The 20,748-nt window shown below is 42.9% G+C and overlaps 1 protein-coding gene across 1 annotated transcript; it reads right to left on the minus strand.

Moving 5' to 3' along the window:
* Nucleotides 1-3,026: 3,026 nt before the first annotated feature.
* Nucleotides 3,027-10,604, minus strand: LOC125523902 (serine carboxypeptidase-like 7). Its single transcript, XM_048688964.1, has 14 exons — nucleotides 10,369-10,604; nucleotides 10,079-10,224; nucleotides 8,708-8,784; nucleotides 8,467-8,589; nucleotides 7,544-7,649; nucleotides 6,773-6,810; nucleotides 4,660-4,761; nucleotides 4,441-4,545; nucleotides 3,952-4,023; nucleotides 3,752-3,870; nucleotides 3,576-3,665; nucleotides 3,323-3,388; nucleotides 3,229-3,274; nucleotides 3,027-3,110 (listed from the first exon to the last, which is right to left on the minus strand). Exons 1-14 carry the CDS (start codon nucleotides 10,518-10,520, stop codon nucleotides 3,027-3,029), a joined length of 1,326 nt encoding a protein of 441 aa, XP_048544921.1. The 5' UTR covers nucleotides 10,521-10,604.
* Between the last annotated feature and the right edge of the window lie 10,144 nt (nucleotides 10,605-20,748).

Genomic DNA, 20,748 nt, shown 5'->3' on the forward strand with positions numbered 1-20,748 from the left:
CTCAAAATTGCCACCTTATGACGCAATGGATGAATTTGAAGGTCAAGGCGGCTGTTGGCTCTGTTTATCCTACTGAACCCGGCGCAACTTTTCACTGCCGGCCGATTCCAGAAGGATATGCTAGGGTGATGGTGGATGAGATAACGGAGGGATTTGAGGACCTCCAGCTTGACCACCCTACCGGTGAAGGGGAGACTCGGCTGGGGTCTGCTTTGAAGACTCCATGCCTATGGCGGAAGGAGCTCATCAACCTTCCGAACTGGACGCCTCCGCCTCCTCCTCCTCCTCCGGCGAGTCAGGGCACTCCGCCTCCACCGCCTCCTCCTCCTCCGGCGAGTGACGATCAGGGCCCTCGGCCGGCTCCTTCTCCGGCGCGCGGCGGCACTCCGCCTCCTTCTCCGCCTGCGCCGACGCGCCCGAGCAGCCAGCCTCCTCCTTCTCCGCCTCGTTAGCAAGGGCGGAAGAGACCTGCCGCCGCTCTAGCTGCTCCGGCGCGTCGTAGTCCTTCTCCTCCGCCGCTTAAGCAAGTAAAGAAGACAACCGCTACGTCTGCTCGGTTGGCGTCTAGCAGTACAAACAGAGGCGGGAGGACATACAGATTCGGTCCTTCTCTGAAGACTCCAGAGAAGTTACCATACGAGAGGACCCAGGAGGAGAACGCCGAGATCGCGCGAGAAGAAGTGAAGAAATTCTTTGAAGGGGTGAAAGCAAAGAAACATCCACCTCCGGAGGAGAAGGTAGATCGGGTGAAAGTGAAGCGCACTCTGGCTGCCCTGACAAAACCACCGAAGTCTGATCCGCCGAAAGGAAACTATGACCGCATTATTGGAAAGGAATTTGCCGAAGCGGAGCGGTCGGGAAGTACTGTCAGTGATCAAAGGCTGAAAGAACGACGAGCTGGGAAACAAATTGCCCAGCTCGGCGAACAAGCGAAGCAATCGTGCCCCCCGCTCAAGGTGCCTAGCCACAACGTCGATAATGATCCGAGGATGGTGCCCGGTTATAGCAATCTTGCAGATTACCTGCCCGACGAAGTACATTATGAACCCATGGACGTGCAGATACAAAGATACGAGTACGGGAAGCCTCTCGTCAAAGATGAAAGATCTCTATCAACGATGATGCGAAGATTGCATGATTGGTACTTGAAAATCTGCAGAGACTCTGGGGGGAGGAGTACTTTGTATTTGAAAGTTAAAAAGGAGCATGACCTCGTTGGAATTGATCTGTTGCCTGTTCCATTTGAGGAGTTCTATCAGTTTTTCAATCAATTGGCCCTCGATAAAACAACGGTCACCTGCTACTGTCTGTAAGTAGTACTACTTCTGTCATTAAGTCTCTCTATATAGCTCAGCTCTTTCATTGCATGTATTTATAATCATCCTCACTATATTATGCAGATTGAAGATCGTCGAATTGAAGAAAAGACAAGTCGGTGATATTGGGTTCATTAACACATATCTCATAGATGCAACTCAGGTTAAATTTCATGCCGCAGAAACCGAGGCCAGCATGCTACGAATCGTTGATAATAAATCAAAACAAAGATATAATACTCTTTCCTTACAACTTCAAGTGAGTGTTACTGTCTTGTGCGTATTCGGTTTCCCTTATATATTAGTCAAGGTTATAGTAATGTAATTGATGAGTTATGCATGCGTGTGCAGTTTCCACTATATTCTCCTACATATTAAGCTTGAGCAGGGACTAGTAACCGTCTTAGACTCAAGACGAAAAGATCCCAAGGACTATGCAGACATGACTCAAATGCTCGAGAAGTAAGTTAAATCGATCATTATCCACCATATCAGCAACTTTGTTCATTTCCTGATATATCAAGTAATTGTTTTCTTTGTCCGGCAGGGTTTGGAGAAAATTCACCAGAAAAGCTCCGGGACTGCCGAAGGAGCTGCAATTTAGACACCCGAAAGTAAGTACTAGCTATAGTAGCATTTTAAGCGCATCTACTAGTCATTCAAGCGCTAGTTTCATCAATACCATTTGGCATTCTTGCTTATCAGTTTGATTAACCTCTATTTCTTGTAAAGTGGTTGTGGCAGGAACAAGGGAATGATTTCTGTGGATACTATGTTTGCGTCCATCCGCCACACGACCTGTGAGCGGGGCTACACTAACGAACAATATGAAGTACGTAAATAACAACATTCACAATTTTATTTTATTACCATCATTTGTGTTGAGTTTCATTCATTCATATATATATGTATTGACCCCCTTCTTTAAATTAGATGTTTCGGAAGCGGGATGAACTCCTAGCACCAGCTCGCATGCGAGCAATTCAAGAGGAATTGGCGGCATTCTTTCTTGACCACGTGATCCCTGAAGACGGAGAATTCTATGTGGACCCTGAGTCCGTATGATTATATTTGTAAGAGACAATTATTGTATATATGTAGCCGGTAGTGTCGGATAGATATACGAGAACTTGTTGGTCGACCAATCTCTCGGAGAATGAGAGGTGGTCGATATCACTTCTCTCTGTATGCATATATGTCTTTTGTTTCCTTCGTTTGCTACTAGCTAGCAAGCGTGTCTAGTCCTCTCTATACGTATGTATAGTACGTAGCGTCGACCAAGCACGGACATAAGAGAGGACACTTCTCTCTATTAATTATAGCTAGCTAACACAATATATGAAACACCTAAATTAACCCCCAAAACCCCCCCCCCCCCCCTTTCAAAAAAAAAAACAAAAACCCCAGCCTAGAAATGCTGACGCGTGGATACCTATTGGTCCCGGTTGGTGCCACTAACTGGGACCAAAGGGTCTCCTGACGGGGCTCTGCGCAATGCCCACGTGGAGGGCCTTTAGTCCCGGTTCTGGATTGAACCGGGACTAAAGAGGGGAGGTATTAGTACCGACACTTTAGTCCCAGTTCAGGAACCGGGACTAAAGGCCCTTACGAACCGGGACTATAGGCCCTTTTTCTACCAGTGAGAGAATTTAGTTAGATGCAACAAATAGGCACTGACACACGCTCATCCAAACAAAGGTCGTCCTTCCTTCATAGAGGTTCACCCGAAAGCCACTTGGCGAACATCGCGAGGCACTCCTTGGGCTTGTACTCTGGAGTAGTATGCCCAGCCCCCTACATGGTAGGTAGTCTACAGATATTACCTCCAAAGACTAGGACAGTAGAGTTTATATATCCTGATTTAGTTATGTAATGGGAAAGAAAAGAATAATTAAGGTTCCGAAGCACTTACCTTCACAGTTGCATACGTTAGATTAGTCGAGTAACTTGTTGTGAATCTGGACAAGAAATTATTTGAATCAGTGTAAGACTTAGGCAACGCTAACCTGCCAACGTTCATTGGGTGAAGACATTTTGCTCTTAAATTAATTGGTTCAAGACTTGGACTAGGCCTACATGAAAATAGGACATGCACAGGTAATTAAGCTCCAAAATATTTTATGAAATTTTCTGAACATTGAAAATATTGGTTTTTCGATATGTTGGAGGAAAAAAATACATTTGATGGAATAGATCCCCAAAGAAAGAAGTTTCAGTAGGCATAGGATAACTTACCCTGCAACCTGGCCATCAACATACCATGGTCTCCAGTCATCTGTGATAGACAGGTTCAGAGATCTTATCCATGCTTGAGTGCCAACGAACGAAAACACGCTATCATGGTCGCCACTGCATGCAACATCAATTACATATCAGAATCAGAATTTCAGATGATATTGCAGTTTTAGATTAATTTTCTTCTGTTGGTTGGTTACTTGTATATCAGTGCTGGATATCCTTCTCTACGTAGCCTCGAATGAATCTCTAGTGTACTTGTTATATCTCTAGTGTACGGTATGTCGAGAGCACATCTTTTCCATTCCCCCTTGGTTCCCTGTAGTGTGGCAACGTTCAGGCACAAAAATGATTCTGTACAGTACAATACAGTAGAGCTGTAGAATACGTAGTAGAGTACCTGGCGAATGCCAAGGCTCTCCCTTACTCCTTCATCATTTGCCCATACATAAGATAGCTGGTAGGTATCTCTCTGAGACCAAATTAACCAACATTAGTTATGTCTTGTGTGAGCAAGAGTGGATATACAGTATTAATTAGTTAATCCAGTTTATGGGAATTAATTTAGATGCACTCAACTCTACACTTGAAGGGAAACATGAGATCATCACCAGCCAAGGACTCCACCCTGAGCCCACTGCTTGTTTCATTGCTTGTTGTTGCTTGCTGAATCCTGGGGCTCCATATCTTCTCACATGAGGGCTCCAGGATGTGGGATAAGTTGATATCTTTTCTGCACTATTTGTCCATTGTTAGTGGTAGAAACTAGTAATCAAAACTCCTCGTGTTCCAAACATGCATGGTAACTTCAACGATAGATGTTTTATCCTCTACTATCTTCACTGATTGACAGGACAAGATAATTTCTCGTGTTCTAGAGGAAACTTACATTGTCAATAGCTTGGATGGACTCGCGACATAACGCATTGGGTGGATCACTGTAGTTTCCTCCACAGCTCTCCTTGGCAAACTGTGGATAAAATTTCTTTGCATTCTCAGTACGTGATACAACTCATGAATTGTATATACGGTCATCTGCTTACTACTGTACTACCATAGAAATTTCTACTGCTACTGTTGTTACTACTTTTATGAGAAGATGGATCACCTCGTAAAGTTCGTCCGATAGTATTCCCATGCCATGAAAAAATCGGATTGTACCAGCGCTGTCAAACCTGTCGGCAGTCATTGGATTCCCGGCAAAGTACCCCTGCAATATTCTTGATAAGCCATGCAAAGATAAATTTGATGAAAAGTAGGCCTATGCATATTGTCAATGTGTGATTGGCCGGATTCAGGGTAGACAAACTAGCTAGAGTAGGTGGGTTGACCTATTCGCCCATGTTTGAGATGTGATAAAAGTAATCTTTTTTAGCCTTTGGTCAATCTCAATTGCTAACGCATAATTTTTCAACCTAGCCCAGACATTAAATATAGATCATACAAAATATTCGTCGGAACAATACTACTAACTACACTGAGTTCATAACGGCAACTCTAACCAATCCTCTATAACCGGTTAGAGGAATATAAATTCGGTTTAACTCCTCTAACTGGCACCAAGCCGATCCCCAATATCCCATAGCGGATGATAAATTATCCTCAACCACCCAGATTTGGGCCTCTCTCGCCCCGTCGCCGGTGCAAAACCGGTAGATCTGAGGCTGCTGCTGCCACCGCCGCCGGATTTGACGCATTCGGCCGACAGCAGCTGCGCCTTTGCCATGGATTGGCTGGGCACCGGACCACACAGCCCCGTCAATGCCTCTGCACCACATGCAGGTATTGAATCAGCCTCTAGCCGTTCGGATCTCTCCGGTTGGCGGTTTGCCGGCAAAGAAACGCCCCAACGTCGCCCGGGCTCGGCGCTTGCCCAGCGGCTCATTAGCTCCTCGTTGCCAGTCATAAAGTGCGACGACTGCCCATAGCAGGTGGTGCTCCAAGTTTCCACCATGCCGAAACATTCTGGATGGGTGTTCTTCAACTGCAAAAAAGATTAGGTATGTGCTTCTTTTGTTTCATTGTTCACCAGTTTCGACGCAATTTCAGTAGCTCATTCTTTGCTCTAATTTGTGTGTAAGATGGATGCACGTTTTGATATTGGGAAGAAGATTACATATATCTATTGATAGCACAGAATTTGTTACATGCTCGTTCACTCGTTGCTAGAATAGGGGCTAGAGATGAGACTAGATGTGAAACACGTCGAATTTGTTGGAATTGAAGAAGAAAGAAGTGTGCGAGTTCGAGAAGCCAATAGAGAGAATCAACAATGAAGACATAGAGAAGATACTAATACAACTAGTGGAAGCAGTTATGGAAGTTGGATACTTTTAAAATGTCTAATTGTGGTTCTTGTTTTCTTTTGTTTTGCTCTTGTAATGAAGAATTGCTGAATTATGTACTCCAATGTATCAAAATGTGGTTGAATAAAATAAAGAAGTAAAGAAATGTGTTTTGGTGGCCAAAAATGAAATGCAAATGAAAACAAAATTACTCCATTATATATAGGGAATCTGTTAGAGTTTCCCTAATGTAAAATATATAGTGGCATACAAATATTCCACTAAGAGTTTACTCTGCCGGATCCTTCGCTATTTTTAGGGGATCGGTTAGAGTTTCCCTAATCAAAAAATATATATTAAATTGCATGAGTTCCTCTAACTGCACATATGTTGAAATTTCTCATGATTCCATGAAATTTCTTGTCTATTTTCCGGATCCTCCGCTATTGTTAGGGGATCGGTTAGTTTTTTAACAACAACAACAACAAAACCCTTTCGAATTATTTTCTTCCCTTTTCATAATCTTTTATGGCATGTATGGAACCTCTTATTGATGGTGCTTGCAGCTGCTGGCAAGTCCTATAACATAAGGTAAGGATATGTGGCCAAACAGAACTAGTCAGAAATCTCGGAGTGGGCATCGAAAAATTATATAGACTATTCAAAAAGGGATGAATTCTTAAGGCATCAGAAATCAAAGACTGTGTTCCTCAACAAGCAAAAGGAATAAAATGTAAATAAAAGAGCTTCATGATTCTAGGGTCACAAGGAGAAACCGGTTATATTGAAAACTATGGCTCAATGATACACAGATGTATATTGTACAAAACAAGAATAAACACAAAACCCCAGTGATGCATGGGCTAGTCCTTGGTATTAAGCAGATTCATAAGGAAAGCTTATACATTTTACTTAATATACATGACTTCAACAAACCTTGAGGTTAAGAAGCGGTTCTTCCCCAGATTCCTTGTCTGAAATTTGTGAACATGCATGTGCATGTGTTAGTGAACAGTGATACACATGTACAAGAAGTAATCATCATTAAATTTGTCGTGAACAAGTAAAGTAAATTGGCCGCAAACTCCAAAAATATTAAAAGAAAATGGATGTGATATGGTACTCGACCAATAGAATATGAGGGCAAACATCCATAGATATATAAGAAAATAATGACATGTATTGTGTATGGAAAAATCAGTTTTTTATTGGTACAATTTGGTCCACAAAAGACTAAAAACCCACTAGGAAGTAAAACCTGAAATATCGAATAGTAGTGTCATGCTACAAATGTATTTCCATTGTGCAACTCATTTCTACAATATCTGTGGATGTACCAAATTGTTTGTTTGGATTTACTAGATATCATTTCGTATAAAGCTATCAAAACACATGATTGAAGTAAGCAAAGTCCTGTATTACTAGATTTATTATGCCATTATATTACTATTAGGTTTAAACAGTGCACATACACTTTCAGTAATTTTGTTTTTTTAATAGAGCTCCTCGGATATCATTTGACTACCAAAATTTGCAAGACTCTCTAATATCTGTTGATGATCATTCCCACAAAGTTTCAGATTTTTTTTCGAAATGTTTTGCTATGTTTTTTTGTGTGGGTGTAGCGTGGGTGCACCGAGGTGGGTGTAGAAAAACCACTCTCATAGCAGTGGTTCATCATGTATAGATAAGTATAAAGAGTCTTACTTGATAAGTGGATTTCCAGGGCAAGACTGGGTATGATCATACCACTATATGATTCACCACCAACATAAAGTGGATTTGAGAGGAACTGGGGGTGCTCATGCAACCACTGCATATAGAAGGATACTTAGAACATATATGAAAGCATATATAGAGGTTAAATATGCATCTCTTTTTCTCGTAGCACATAATTAAAATTCCACTCTAATTAGTTTTGGTTAGATCATGGGGTGGGATCCAGCTAAATGAAGTATTGTGTTAAGCTCAGGTTATCTTTATTTGAATGAGAAATCTTCTTTGCAAGACAGAAATTCAATAAAAAAATTAGAAGGAATTTAACATTAAAATTTTGATTCCCGTCTTACAAATGAAGCTTAAAGGTAAACATTGCGGTTCATTTGGGCATAACAGGAAAGGAAATATGCAGTTGAATGAATTTGTTGGGCTTGTAAGATGACGATAAATCTAAAGAACTCCCATGACTAAGTTATCCTCCGATCCAGCAATGCTTGAAGTTAACATATTTTATCCATGCTTGTGGTACTGCTTTCTCCAACAAATCAAATATGTTCAGCCTGGCTTTTTTCCTGCTGTGGTTGCCTCAAAAAAAATATTTTCTCCATAAAGGTATGTCTAATATGGTCATAGCTCCCGAGAATTATTAAACATCTCATCTATTGATTGTAAGGGCTCAAAACAGTTGAAGGTAAGCATAGTTTGGAGTGTGATGTGTGGATGAATTAGTTTTCTAGTTGAAATCTACAAATATGTCAGAATCTAAAGAGAACTTACAAGTTACAGGTGTAATTAGGTATGATGCCTAACAAAGTTACTACTGTAGTTAGGTATGATGCCTAACAAAAAACCCACTGAAGTAGTATTTTCACAAACCATAGGTACCATGTGAAGAGTAGAAGTGTCAAAACCTTTTTGAGGAAGACGACTTGCATTTTAACTGCCTTGGTATCACTAGATTTGAACCCTTCTTCAGTTGTGGCGTACGAGAACCCAGACCCAATAGGACTATCAATAAAGATTATATTGCTGACCTGCAAAATCATGTAATACATCAACCAAAGATGAGTTTTTTTACAAGATGTGAATATTTTGTCATATTCTTCATTTCTTCTACGAATATTGTGATTAAAGGAACGATCGGCTTGACACCTTGGTCCATGTCTCCGGTCGGTACAGCAAAGTAGGGTGTCCACGTCTGTACCCTTGGATGTCAAACCGGAAGGGCCCTGTACGTACATGTCTGAACAATTAATTGAGTATCAACGAGTTGTCTTGCAAATTGCGCGCTTCAACATCTTATCATTAATATTTCACAGAAACTATAACACGTGTTTTTTCTGAAATTTCAGGAAAGCTAGGCATATACTACTCCGTTGTAACTTAATATAAAGACAGTATTCGAGATTTTTGGGATATGGTGGCGCGCGAGGATGGAACCTGGGCAGTCCATTCATGCTATGTGATTAGCAACTGATATAGTGATTGAATGAATACCCAAACAATACGCCACGTTAATTCAGCAAATACATGCACATGGATTAGTGGCTAGCCATCTTAAATGGAGTTGGATACAAGCGATTACACATGCAAAATACGGTCCTTACCGTTCTGCCATGTTAATGTGATGCAAGCCATTTAAAACGATGGTCCACACCATTTAAATATGTCTGTCTCAAAGCCGTATGCCTTGAACGGCAGTTAACAGGCGTTTGTTTTCGTCTTGTTTTATTTTTGCTGAAGTTCATTTTGCTGTATCAGTTCATCACACTACTGCATTCATTTTAATGCCTCGCGGATGATGGGATATCCCCCCTAAGAATGAATGTACAAAACATACACATGTTGTGGTAATAACAAATTTCATGGGAAGGTAACAGTAAAACTCCTACACTGTACAGCCTTCTTCAACCTGCTCGCTGGGAGAAGTTAGAACGAGAAGGTGACCATGGCATCAAGCTCAAGAAACGGCGGAAGGTTTGCCGTCCCTTAATGTGCACTACTATAGGCTATAGCAAGACCTTTCCTACACTTAAAGTATGTGCTTAGGAGAGTTTTTGTTATTGATTTCCTAGGCTCGTTGGTAACCTAGTACATGAGCTTGCAATGTCCACCAACTTATTCTGCACAGGTTGCATAACCATGATGGAATAGTACAGGAGCGTGGCAAAGCGCGCGTATCCATCTAGTACAAATAGAATAGTGCAAGGATGAATATTCAGTATGTTATATACACTCATTAATATATGAACATGTCACGAATCTAGGAGAAATGGGTGGTGAAATATAGACCTTGCCTGGCATCATGTCCTCTCGTGATTTATCGAGTTTTCGACAGTCAAAAAATGCCTTGTGTTAACTTACGGAGGGGGAACTAAACCACCGAGCTTGATTAAATATCATTTCGATTTCCCTTGTTCTTTCGAAAGGTGTCATGATAATAGAACCTGATTGTTTTATTAGCTCTTTTACCATGCCTGGAAGTGTTGCCTATGTGAGAATTGCGAGTAGCTGATGAATTACCCATCTCGTAGAGAATGCCAGAGAGGCTGGAGCAGCCGGGTCCACCCTGCATCCACAGCACCAGCGGGTCTCTCTTGGGGTCCTTCTCCGACTCGACGAAGTAGTAGAAAAGGTGCGCACCATTGCTTTCGTCCACCTCCACATACCTGCAGGCGCCGCTTATATTAAAATTTTGATTTGCATGAAATGAACTCCGGCCTCACTTGAAGAAAACCTGATGAAAATAGCAAGAAGAAGACCTAAAACTAGCAAGGAAAAGAGATGGATCATCCATGCAGTACGTGTCTCACCCGGTTTCGAGGGAGAATGGGAGTGGCCCGTCGAAGCCGGGCAGGTGCATGATGGCAACCGGCGACGAGTCCACCGGAGAGAGGACAAGATAGCAGAGCCACAGGAGCAGGAGCGAGCACCAGAATCTGGCCATGGTTGGCATGGTGCTCATGTCGAAGCTTCTGGCCACTGTTGTGATGCCGCTCCACGTACCAGCTGGGGCTTGCTGGCGAGGCGGTCTCCAGCGAGGTGAGAAAGAGAGAGCTCAGGCGCTGCGCAGCAAGGTGAGGGACTGAGGCTGAGAGACGAGCGTATAAGGAGATGGCCATGGGGCAAAAATCCTTGGTTAGCTGTGGCCACAGTAGCACTGTCGGTGAGGAGAACCACCACAAGTTAATGATCGCAATGTACTCTTGGGGCATCTTCAAAGCTGATCCGCAAATAGATGTTCGTTTTTATGTCCGGACGTGGTTCGCGGATATGATGCGGGAGGGTGCCATCCAATTCTAATCACAAAGTATTTGGTTGAAATTAAAAAAAATAAGTGAAGACCATGCATGTGATGAGATATTTGTGGTTTATTGTCCGGTTGGAAAGCGAGACAAGAGAGGGACTATGGATGTGTCATTGGTAGGAGAGAGAAGAGAGAGACAATACATGTGATTATTGGCCAAGTGCATGTATGGCGTCCGGCGAAGTCTTGCATATTCATGCCTCTCTTATATACTCCCTCCAGTCTTTTTTAGTCTGCATATAAATTTTGTCCAAAGTCAAAGTATCTCTATTTTGACCAAACTTATAGAAAAAAGCATCAACATTCACAAGGCCAAATCTATATTGTTAGATTCATTATGAAATGTAGTTTCATAGTATATATATTTGGTGTCGTAGATGTTGATGCTTTTTAATATAAATTTGGTCAAACTTTGGTAAGTTTGACTTGACACAAATCTAATATGTGAAGTAAAAAGGACCGGAGGGAGTATTAATTAATGAGATCAACGGTCCTGATTTATTATATATTCTTACCTCGCATGTGAAAAGAGGAGGTAAGAAGGAGCTGAAGCAATTCTTGGCCAAGTGCATGTTAAAACAAGTGGTAGATTCAGCGAAGGTTTGCTGGCTGCCTTGAAGATGCCCTCAATGCCCAACTCCTCATGCATATGTCATAAACGTGGGTGTATAGTCAGTGTAACTAGTGGTAGCTGAAGCAATTCATGATCTACGTGGGCCAAAGTGAAACCAGGAATTTATTTACACATGTCAACTTCGCACCCACCGGCAATGGACACAGCTGGCGTAGTAATAATAATTCTTGCCGGACACAACTTGCACTTACATTTGCTTGTTACCACCAATTAGAAGACGGCCATTACAATGAAACTTGTGGAGAAGATGAGAGCCTCAATTTGAGCTATGAGTATGTTCTTTTATTTGAGCTATTCAAGATGTCGCCGGACATGAGCTGCAGGTAGTCAATGGCTTTCAACAATCAAGCTATTGACTACAAGCAAAACTTGCTTCTTAATCAATACAAGTGTGCATATGAAAGATACTCCCTCCATTTTTATATACAAGGCCACTATGGAATATACATTTTGCATCTATATAAGGCCACCAACAATAATCAAGGCAAAGTTAATGTTATTTTTTCGTACTAACAACATGTTTAATACTTGCATAAGCCGTGTTTCATGGCCAGCATAAGCCGTGTTTCATGGCACCGATCACACGTGAGAATGGTCTCCATGGTGCTGATTGCTTCCTTGTTCCCTGCGATTTGGCTGCACAGCTTTTCGCCACTCTTTCCTGTAGCAGTATTGAGCCATGTGCACAACACTTGCAGTGATGCGTCTACAATGTCGGACCATTCAGCATGATCTCTGAAGCGGTGTAGTAAGTCGCAGCTTAGAGGCCTCATGACCATGGAAACTAGACCATGTGTCTCCACCATGACTCTGCAGTTGTCCTCGTCGGTGGCGAGCTTGTCAATGATAAACAAGCCTTGCAGCATGAGCTCCTTGTATTCATTGACCTCCTGGTGGAGAGAGGCATCGAGCAGGTAAGATATGCATCCGATCCCTTCAGGGAACTGTTTCAAACGGATGTCACCAGCAAGCGCGCACACAATCCTCGCAGATCGCTTCCTCATCTCTGCATCGCATTCGCATGTGCTTCTTGAATCTAGCGCCTTGAGAAGTTCCTGAAGTATCTTCCCGGAGGATGACGAACCAATCAGCCGTTCGGTCACCATGGGCATGCGCCTGCAATTTCGCTCCTCCTGCCTCTCGGGTGATTGAGTAGACTCATCATATGTGATGAGTGTGTCCAGGATCCTTGTCCCCGAGAGGAGGTCATCCGGTGAATGGGACTCCATCAGGTTCACTGCATATGTGATTAGGTTCTTTCCTCTGGCGAACGATGGATCCGTCTCGCATTTGATCCTTGTCTCATCTAAGTAGCCCAAAACCGATGAGTCTACCTCTTCCAGATTGAACTTGTATCCTAGGGCCACTAGGCTCGCAATCTTTTTCCCAGCAGAACGCAGGAGTTCTCTGTAACAGAAGATGGCACCTTGGAGCAGAGCCAGGAGGTAGAGCACACGAGGGCCGGATTCATGTTTGTTGTCTGCCTTCCACCCGAGGCACCATAATTCTCTAATAGACGCCATACAGCAATGGCTGTAGTGATGTACCGCCCAAATCCATAAAGAGCTGCTAGAGGGAACAATATGATGAAGAATATCATCGCTTGGATCAATGCTGCACCATATGCTACCAGCCTTGGTGCACCAACACACAATCGTCCACAGACAGAATGTCTTGTTGCTTGTACACCTACAATGCGCCCAATAATATACTCCTTAATATAAGAAAATTTGAGAGAGTTAGCAGCGCATATTCCTTGAACGCCACCATATATACTACTCCCTCTGTCCCATAATATAAGAGCGTTTTTTATACTAGTGTAGTGTTAAAAATGCTCTTATATTATGAGACAGAGGGAGTATATGACAAAGTTAATAGCCAATACATATAAATTTGGAAATCCCAAAGGTTTGGACTAAGCAAAACAATAAGATGTGTAATCAACTGATTTATGCGATAACCAGACTCTGTATGTTTGAATAATAGGTAAAACCAAAATAGAGTGGATGGTGCGGCGGTACCTTTAGATGTGATTATGAACTTCATGGAACGCAAGAAGTTCAAGAACAATCTTGGAATAGCTGCTAAGTTTTCACTCGGATGGGTATTGAAGACCCTGTTGGACGTTCAAGTTATTGATGATGTTAGCAAATAGGACAATATAAACACACTAGTTATTCACAAAACTAAACCAAAAAAAGCCTCTCATAGGTTGGACACATACTCTTACTAGATAAAAGAGATGGGCACATACAAGTTCTTTTTTTGTTGAAAATACTCAAGTGCGTAACTGAGGGGAAAGCATGCATGAACAAAGAGACTAACCCGGCTGTTTGAACGAGGGTAATCACCGTGAGACACCAAAAGTCCTTGGTGTCCAGATCGGACACGAAACCACCAAGAAGGACGGCGGTGGTCCAAGTAACCACTAGGAGGCCCAACCCTCTCATGGCCATCCACATGTAGCCCATACACATCGCATAACAATTGATATGCTTTACTTCCGCCCAGTTAGAGTCGTCAATGGAGTTGAGGCTAGCCATTAGCCCTGAGGAAATGGAGGTCAAGTGTTATTAAGTCAATATATCAGCAAGCTCGATAGGCCTTTGCCTATCCATTTGTTTTCAGTATTTTAAAAGAGATACAACCCATCTTAATGGGGCTAAGAATCTACTCCCTCCGTTCCTAAATATAAGCCTTTTTAGAGATTTCAATACGGACTACATATGAAGCAAAATGAGTGAATCTACACTCTAAAATATGTATATATACATCTGTATGTAAATAGTTTCTATTGAAATCTCTAGAAAGCCTTGTATTTAGAAACGGAGGGGGTAACATGTAAATGTGCCGAAACCAAGTGACACTGAGCTGGAACAGTATTAGTCGTTCTGTCTTGGGAGGGGCCATTACTATTTATTTTTTTGCTGAGCAAATTTTATATATTTAGAGGAAGCCGCCCAATTGTAGATTTTTAGAGGACGCCAAGCACATTCAATCTGTAGCAGCAATACTTGTTAAGATAACAACCATGCATTTATTTATACTTGAGCATCACCTATATATAGGTTTGGAGATAAAGCAACCCAAAACCAAGTGATAAAACAAGCATGCTCTTCTCTGTTAGGATTTAAGGTGAGGCAAAACCCAAAACCAATTAGTCTGCCAATCACTAGACGGTTGAATACTTACATGGATGAGTCCACGCTTGAATGTAGGAGCCCACAGGCGGCCACATATTTCCCGGACACAGGAACCCAAGCCCCTGAAAGCCTGAAACACAAGTCTGCCATAGTCCCTCCATTTGTGGTGCTACGATCGATGGCAAGAGTAAGAAATCTCAATCCATACTATGTTTGTGCAGCGGCAGGACATATAATGAGGAGGTTGAGATGGAAAGATAGAATCACCTTGCAGCTGGCCAAGTGCCCCTCGCCGGCCGTCTTCACCTCCTAGCTAGCACTGTACTAGCTTGTTTGCTCCTCATCCTTTCCTCCTCCCCTGGCTGGATTTCGAGTCACCATCTTGCTCTCCTTGGTTTTGGCTACTTGGGAGGGCAGTGGAGAGAAGCAAGTCTTGGTTTGGCGGATGGGTCGTCTTCTCCTCTTTTTTTCAAAAAGTGGGCTCCCCGGCCTCTGCATGAGGGTCGTCTTCTCCTCTTGACCAGCTGGGTCTTCTCCTTCGTCCTCTGTGTAGCACTAGTTATCGCCTTCTCACTGGTAGGGAGTGCCTGCCCATCCCTTGTACTGTTGCTCCTCTCTGCAGTAATCTCATATGTGTGCAATAGTAAGTTTCCATGGGTATCTTGGTATTGAAATTTTTACCATGGGAGGCGATCAGGGTCAAAGCTAGTGTGGTCTCTATATACGTAGCGTGCATTTCGGTTTAAGATGACTGGAAATTCGTTTTGGCATCTACAGAAATGCATCATCTATTTATTGAGATGTGTTTGTCCTCACGTTTATACTTTTGGTTATATGTATCGTCATATCCATATAGTGCATGCGCATTGTTATATCTTTTGTTGTTGTCAACGGAATATGTATCATCATCTATAAGTTAATAATCTAAATGCTTTTATATTTCTTTACAGATGGAATAATTAATAACTGCTCACTCACTCACTGTAGTTGAGTAGTAAATGTTGGTAGTTGACAGCTTGAGCAGTAATACGTACAAAGGTAAAGGTGTAGGTTTTACTTTGACAGGTAGAGAAGCATTGTGTCTGTCGATCGCTTTCACTGCTTCAGGTCATGTTTCATGCAAGGTTTCATTATGCAATGCATGCATCTATGCAGCTGGGTGCCAGGACCCATGTGGATGTGGACGGACGCGTGAAGATGGATGCTGCGAACACTGCATGCATGGATACCCGGGCCTCGCCTGTAAACATGAAGCCTTAGAGGAATTTGTGGCACGCATGCTGTCATCTCAATTTAAAAGTTTGGCACGCTTTAGTTAAGGGATAGAGTCATACATTAATCTGCCTTTTTAATCCCGAAACAACTTTCCCCCGTTTTACATATAAAGAAACACGACTGTCTCCCTCGAGGCGGCAACCCTAGAAGCTGCCGCCACCCCCATCTTCAGCCCATCCCCTCGCCGGCTCATGTCATCAGCCAAAGCCCATTGGCGGCTGGCGGTGGCGGGGCGTGCTCCCTTCTGTGGCAAAGCCCCCCGTCGTCCGCAATCCCCCTCCCCCCCTTTTCCTATTCTGTTGTCCCATACGGTGCCGTGCACCCGTGCGTGCGGCCTACACCCCCCGGCTCGCTGGCCCCTTCCTAGCAACGGGTGCCCCCTCTCCTGGTGCGCAGATCCCCCTGCCTCGACCATCTTCGGCGGGATGTGAATCATGCTCATTCTCCTGATGGCTGTTGTAGGCTTGTGGCCCCTGCTGTCGTGTGCGCGCCCTCCTTCCCGTCTCGCTTGCCTGTGCCCCGCGAAGGGTTCTTCCCCACTAGTAGAAAACGGGCCTTTAGTCCCGGTTCCAGAGGGCCTTTAGTCCCGGTTCTGGAACCGGGAGTAAAGCCCCCCCCCCTTTAGTCCTGGTTGTGTTACGAACCGGGACTAAAGGCCCTCCACGTGGCCGCTGTCTGGAGCTCGACTTTTAGTCCCGGTTGGTAAGGGATTTTTTGAAATTTTTTTCTCGATTTTCAAATTTCTGAATTATTTGTATTTAATCTCTAATCACCCTCTTCACTTCTCAATTTAATCTCTAATCTCTAATCACCCTCATCATTCCAAATCGTCTAACTTTCCGGCCGGTAACCCATCCTCTCACTACTCCAGCCTGAGCACGCTTAACTTTCGAGTTCTATTCCCCCTTGTTTCCAAGTCTGCACTTGTTGTTTTCCTGACAATAGTAAGTTGTCAATCCTATTAACCCTTAGGAGTTGAAGTTGAGCATGAAGTCACACGTTACACCGTTTGAGTCTGAAACTATTATTCTTAAAACCAATAATTATTTAGTAACACTAATATTTCTTGAATAAGTAGTTTGACCACAGTTTGACCAGATTTGACCAAAATTCAGAAAAACCGAAATAATTATTTAGTAACACTAATATTCCTAAATAATTATTTAGTAACACCAATATTTCTTGAATAAGTAGTTTGACCACAGTTTGACCAAAATTCAAAAAACTGAAATAATTATTTAGTAACACTAATATTCTTGAATAATTATTTAGTAACACTAATATTTCTTGAATACGTAGTTTGACCATAGTTTGACCAGATTTAACCAAAATTCAAAAAAACTAAAATTTGAGCATAACTTTTTTTCCTTTTAGAATTTGAGGATTGTAAAAAATTGCAAAGCGGCCTACGACGGTCAAAATCGGATGCGGATTTCCGTGCTAAACATTTTGACATATTATACTTTTTTACATCGTATGCAAAAGATATAGTCGTTTTACTTTTTCATCACACTTTTTTGCAAAACATGTCCAAATTTATGTTTTTTAATTTTCCTAACTAGTAGATGTAGTAACATAACTACATCTTGAAGGATTTTATTTTTTGAAGTTTTTATCATTTTCTTTTCTTTTTTAAAAAAACTGAAATGGCAATACACCAGGTGGGGTAGAGTTTGAACCCCTTTAGTCCGGGATGGTGTCCATCCAATCCTACCGTCGACTACATCTGCTAGCACCGTCCCGACAAGAGTCACAACTCAGGTTACCCAATCCAGACTCACATTCTATTAAAGCGGCAAAAATACTTACTTTTTAATATAGCAAAACTAATTCTATCAACTATTATTATAGGCTAAACAACTATTCATACAAAACAGTAGCAAAATTAATATTAATTAATTATAAAGATTTATCTACTGTTGTCTAACAGAAGCCTACTACAACATGTTAAAATCTATAGAAAGAAGACGGGGACGGGGCGTGACGGACCGCTAAACCTAGACAAATATTATGGAAATGGAGCTTGGAGGTCGAGCTTGGAGAGGAGAAAGCTTAAGTAGTGTGGCTCGGGCATTCCATCGAACACCTTGTGTGCATAGGAGGTGAGCTAGAGCACCACCAAGCCCTCTTCCCCTCGGCCAGAGAAAAATAGAGCACTGGGGTGCTCTGCTCGCGAGCGGGGGGTATATATAAGCACCTCATTGGTCCCGGTTGGTGACATGAGCCGGGACTAAAGGGGAGCCTTTGGTCCCGGTTCAAGCCACCAACCGGGACCAATGGTGGTGGGCCAGGAGCGAGGCCCATTGGTCCCGGTTCATCCCACCAACCGGGACCAAAAGGTCCAGATAAACCGGGACCAATGGCCCATGTGGCCCGGCCGGTCCCCTGGGCTCACGAACCGGGACCGATGCCCACATTGGTCCCGGTTCTGGACTGAACCGGGACTAATGGGCTGACCCGGGCTGGACCAAAGCCCTGTTTTCTAGTAGTGCGAGCCTGTTTGGTTGCTGCCTTGGAACAAATCAGTGGATTTTTTTCAGGCATTAATTAGCTCCCGGACATCAACCAAACATGCCCAACATCCGTGACTAGCTAGTGCTGCCTTAAGATTGATTTTGATCCCATTAGTTTTGAAAACAATTGGAGCATGTCCAAAGCTTCCTCGTGTGAAACCGAGAGAAATCTTGGAGCGTGTGTAGTAGATGTCCATGCATTGCCTGTTTTGGCGTAGCGCCAGTTGCAATAAAGGGCATTGGATAGGAAGTGTCAGTGGGGTGAGCAAGTTTGCAGCTGAGGCCCCATGCATGCATGCACAGTGTCTGCAGTGGGTGGTGCTTGGTCGACTATAGGCACGACCCGGTAGAATGCACGGAACAAGTGCTACGGGTATAATGGAAGCTACTCCCAACAAATGACAACAACTCAGCATCGAAAGGTTACCACTAAAGACAACAACTCAGCATCCGGTAACCATGGCAACAAACATGCCACTGCCAGTGGAGGAGCAGCAGGCAACGACAAAGACGATCCATGATTCCACCATTTGCCTGTGTGTATAACTTGGAAGGGTAGTAAAAATATTGCATCTTTTATTTATTTCAAGAGCTTGCCACCACGCTCTTGAACATGTGGTCGGACATGAGCTGCAGCCAGGTAGTCGCCGATTTTCAACTAGGCTAGAACCCCATCCACCCACCCGGCTGCTTGCCGAGGAGCAGCCGGAGGGGCCAACTTAAAGAAAACTCCAATGGGTGGTGCTTTCAACAATCAAGCCCTTGACTACAAGCAAACTCCAATGGGTGGGGCCAGCATGACTCGCATATGAAAGATATGTAAATTGGCAGTTTGGCATCACAGCAAACAAAAAGAAAATTTTGTTTTTTGAGGAAAGGGGTTCACCCGAGTATAGAGTACAATACTTCGAAAGATATTCTCTTGTTTGACAGAGTACTCTGTTGATTTCACTCGAGTATATTTTCACCTGACTATTTTTTTTTTGAAAGAAATATGATGAAATGTTTGACAGAGTACTCTGCTGTACAAGTGGCAGTGAAGCTGGGATGTTATAAACCATATGTCAGTACTGAAGAATGTATTACAGTAAAGTGTTATTACTGAATACCTCTCTTTAACCCAAGTACTGAAGAATGTTTAACTGAAAAATGTCAGTGCCAACTTTAGGGCAGCAATTTTGGCTATGGTTTCACAGGTGTGAGACACTCACAGTCGGAACACGGCGGCTAGGCAGGGGTTTTAATGCAAGTACGGAGCAGCTGAACTCTTGGGCTCCAAATCCTGGGTCTTATAGCCATCACAAAACTGAAAAGGCGATATAAAAGCACTAAAAGTAAACAGAGTGTCTCCTTTGGGAAAATTCAAATGGCGACATGCTGAGTGATTCAAGTGGTACATGATTTAGGCGGCGGTTGGATCTGGAATCGACGGTTGGGAGCAGGCGCACAAAGAAGCGGTACGCTAACTGAAGAAGAAGAAGTTGACACTGCTACCAACTGAAGAAGCAGAAGCTGACACACCAAGCAGCAAAGGAAGGAAGATGCGACAAAAGAATATCATCATCTCCAGCCAAAGAAAAGCTTCACTGAAGAACAACTGAAGCGCATATGCAAACATCAGTTAACGAAACAGACCATATGCCTTTCACAGGTCTAAGTGTCTGAGACTCTGTTTCAGCAACCAATGCCATTCTTTCATTTTTCTTTTTATCTTCACTGATGAATGCTGGTAAACACACGCGCACGGCCATCTTATTACTGTCAACGCCAACTCGACACCAAGCGGCATGCAAATTCGCTGCATCGATCATCCTGGAAGAAGCAGTGAAGGCTACAGCAAGTTGCAGCATGTTCGCACACTTTCCATGCAAATTGTGTTATGTGTCACTGTCAGTACACAATGACAAGATGAACTGCTGTCAGTACGACTGCTGTTTACAATTAGTACGGTCTTGCAGCGTATAAATCATAACTACACGCACACACACCATACAACACAACTAATATCAAGCAGGGCAATTCATTCAGTTGAAACCTAGACAGAATCGCAAGGCAGGTGCAGAAATAATCAATTGATAACTAAAGTTGCATTTTCACTAACTTACACAAGCTCTGTGAAAACGAGGTCAGAAAATTATAAGCCACCGGGGCTGGAATAAGAATGCACTCATTCCCTTAGAGTGAAATAAGATTACAAGCAGAAATAAGGTTGCATTCATTCTCTTATTGTGAAATAAGATTGCAAACAAAGTTGTTATGCATTGTTAGAAGGGAGAGAGGGATTTGGTGGAATAGTTTGATGTATTGCTTGAGCCTCGTGG

This window comes from Triticum urartu, chromosome 7, assembly GCF_003073215.2.
Source record: "Triticum urartu cultivar G1812 chromosome 7, Tu2.1, whole genome shotgun sequence".
Classification (NCBI taxonomy): domain Eukaryota; kingdom Viridiplantae; phylum Streptophyta; class Magnoliopsida; order Poales; family Poaceae; genus Triticum; species Triticum urartu.

Coding starts and splice junctions, on each gene's coding strand:
- LOC125523902 (XM_048688964.1), bottom strand. CDS start 10,520: ATGAGCACCATGCCAACCATGGCCAGATTCTGGTGCTCGCTCCTGCTC. Junction 10,225..10,368: donor CCATTCTCCCTCGAAACCGG/GTGAGACACGTA, acceptor CGGCGCCTGCAG/GTATGTGGAGGTGGACGAAA. Junction 8,590..8,707: donor GACCGGAGACATGGACCAAG/GTGTCAAGCCGA, acceptor ATGATTTTGCAG/GTCAGCAATATAATCTTTAT.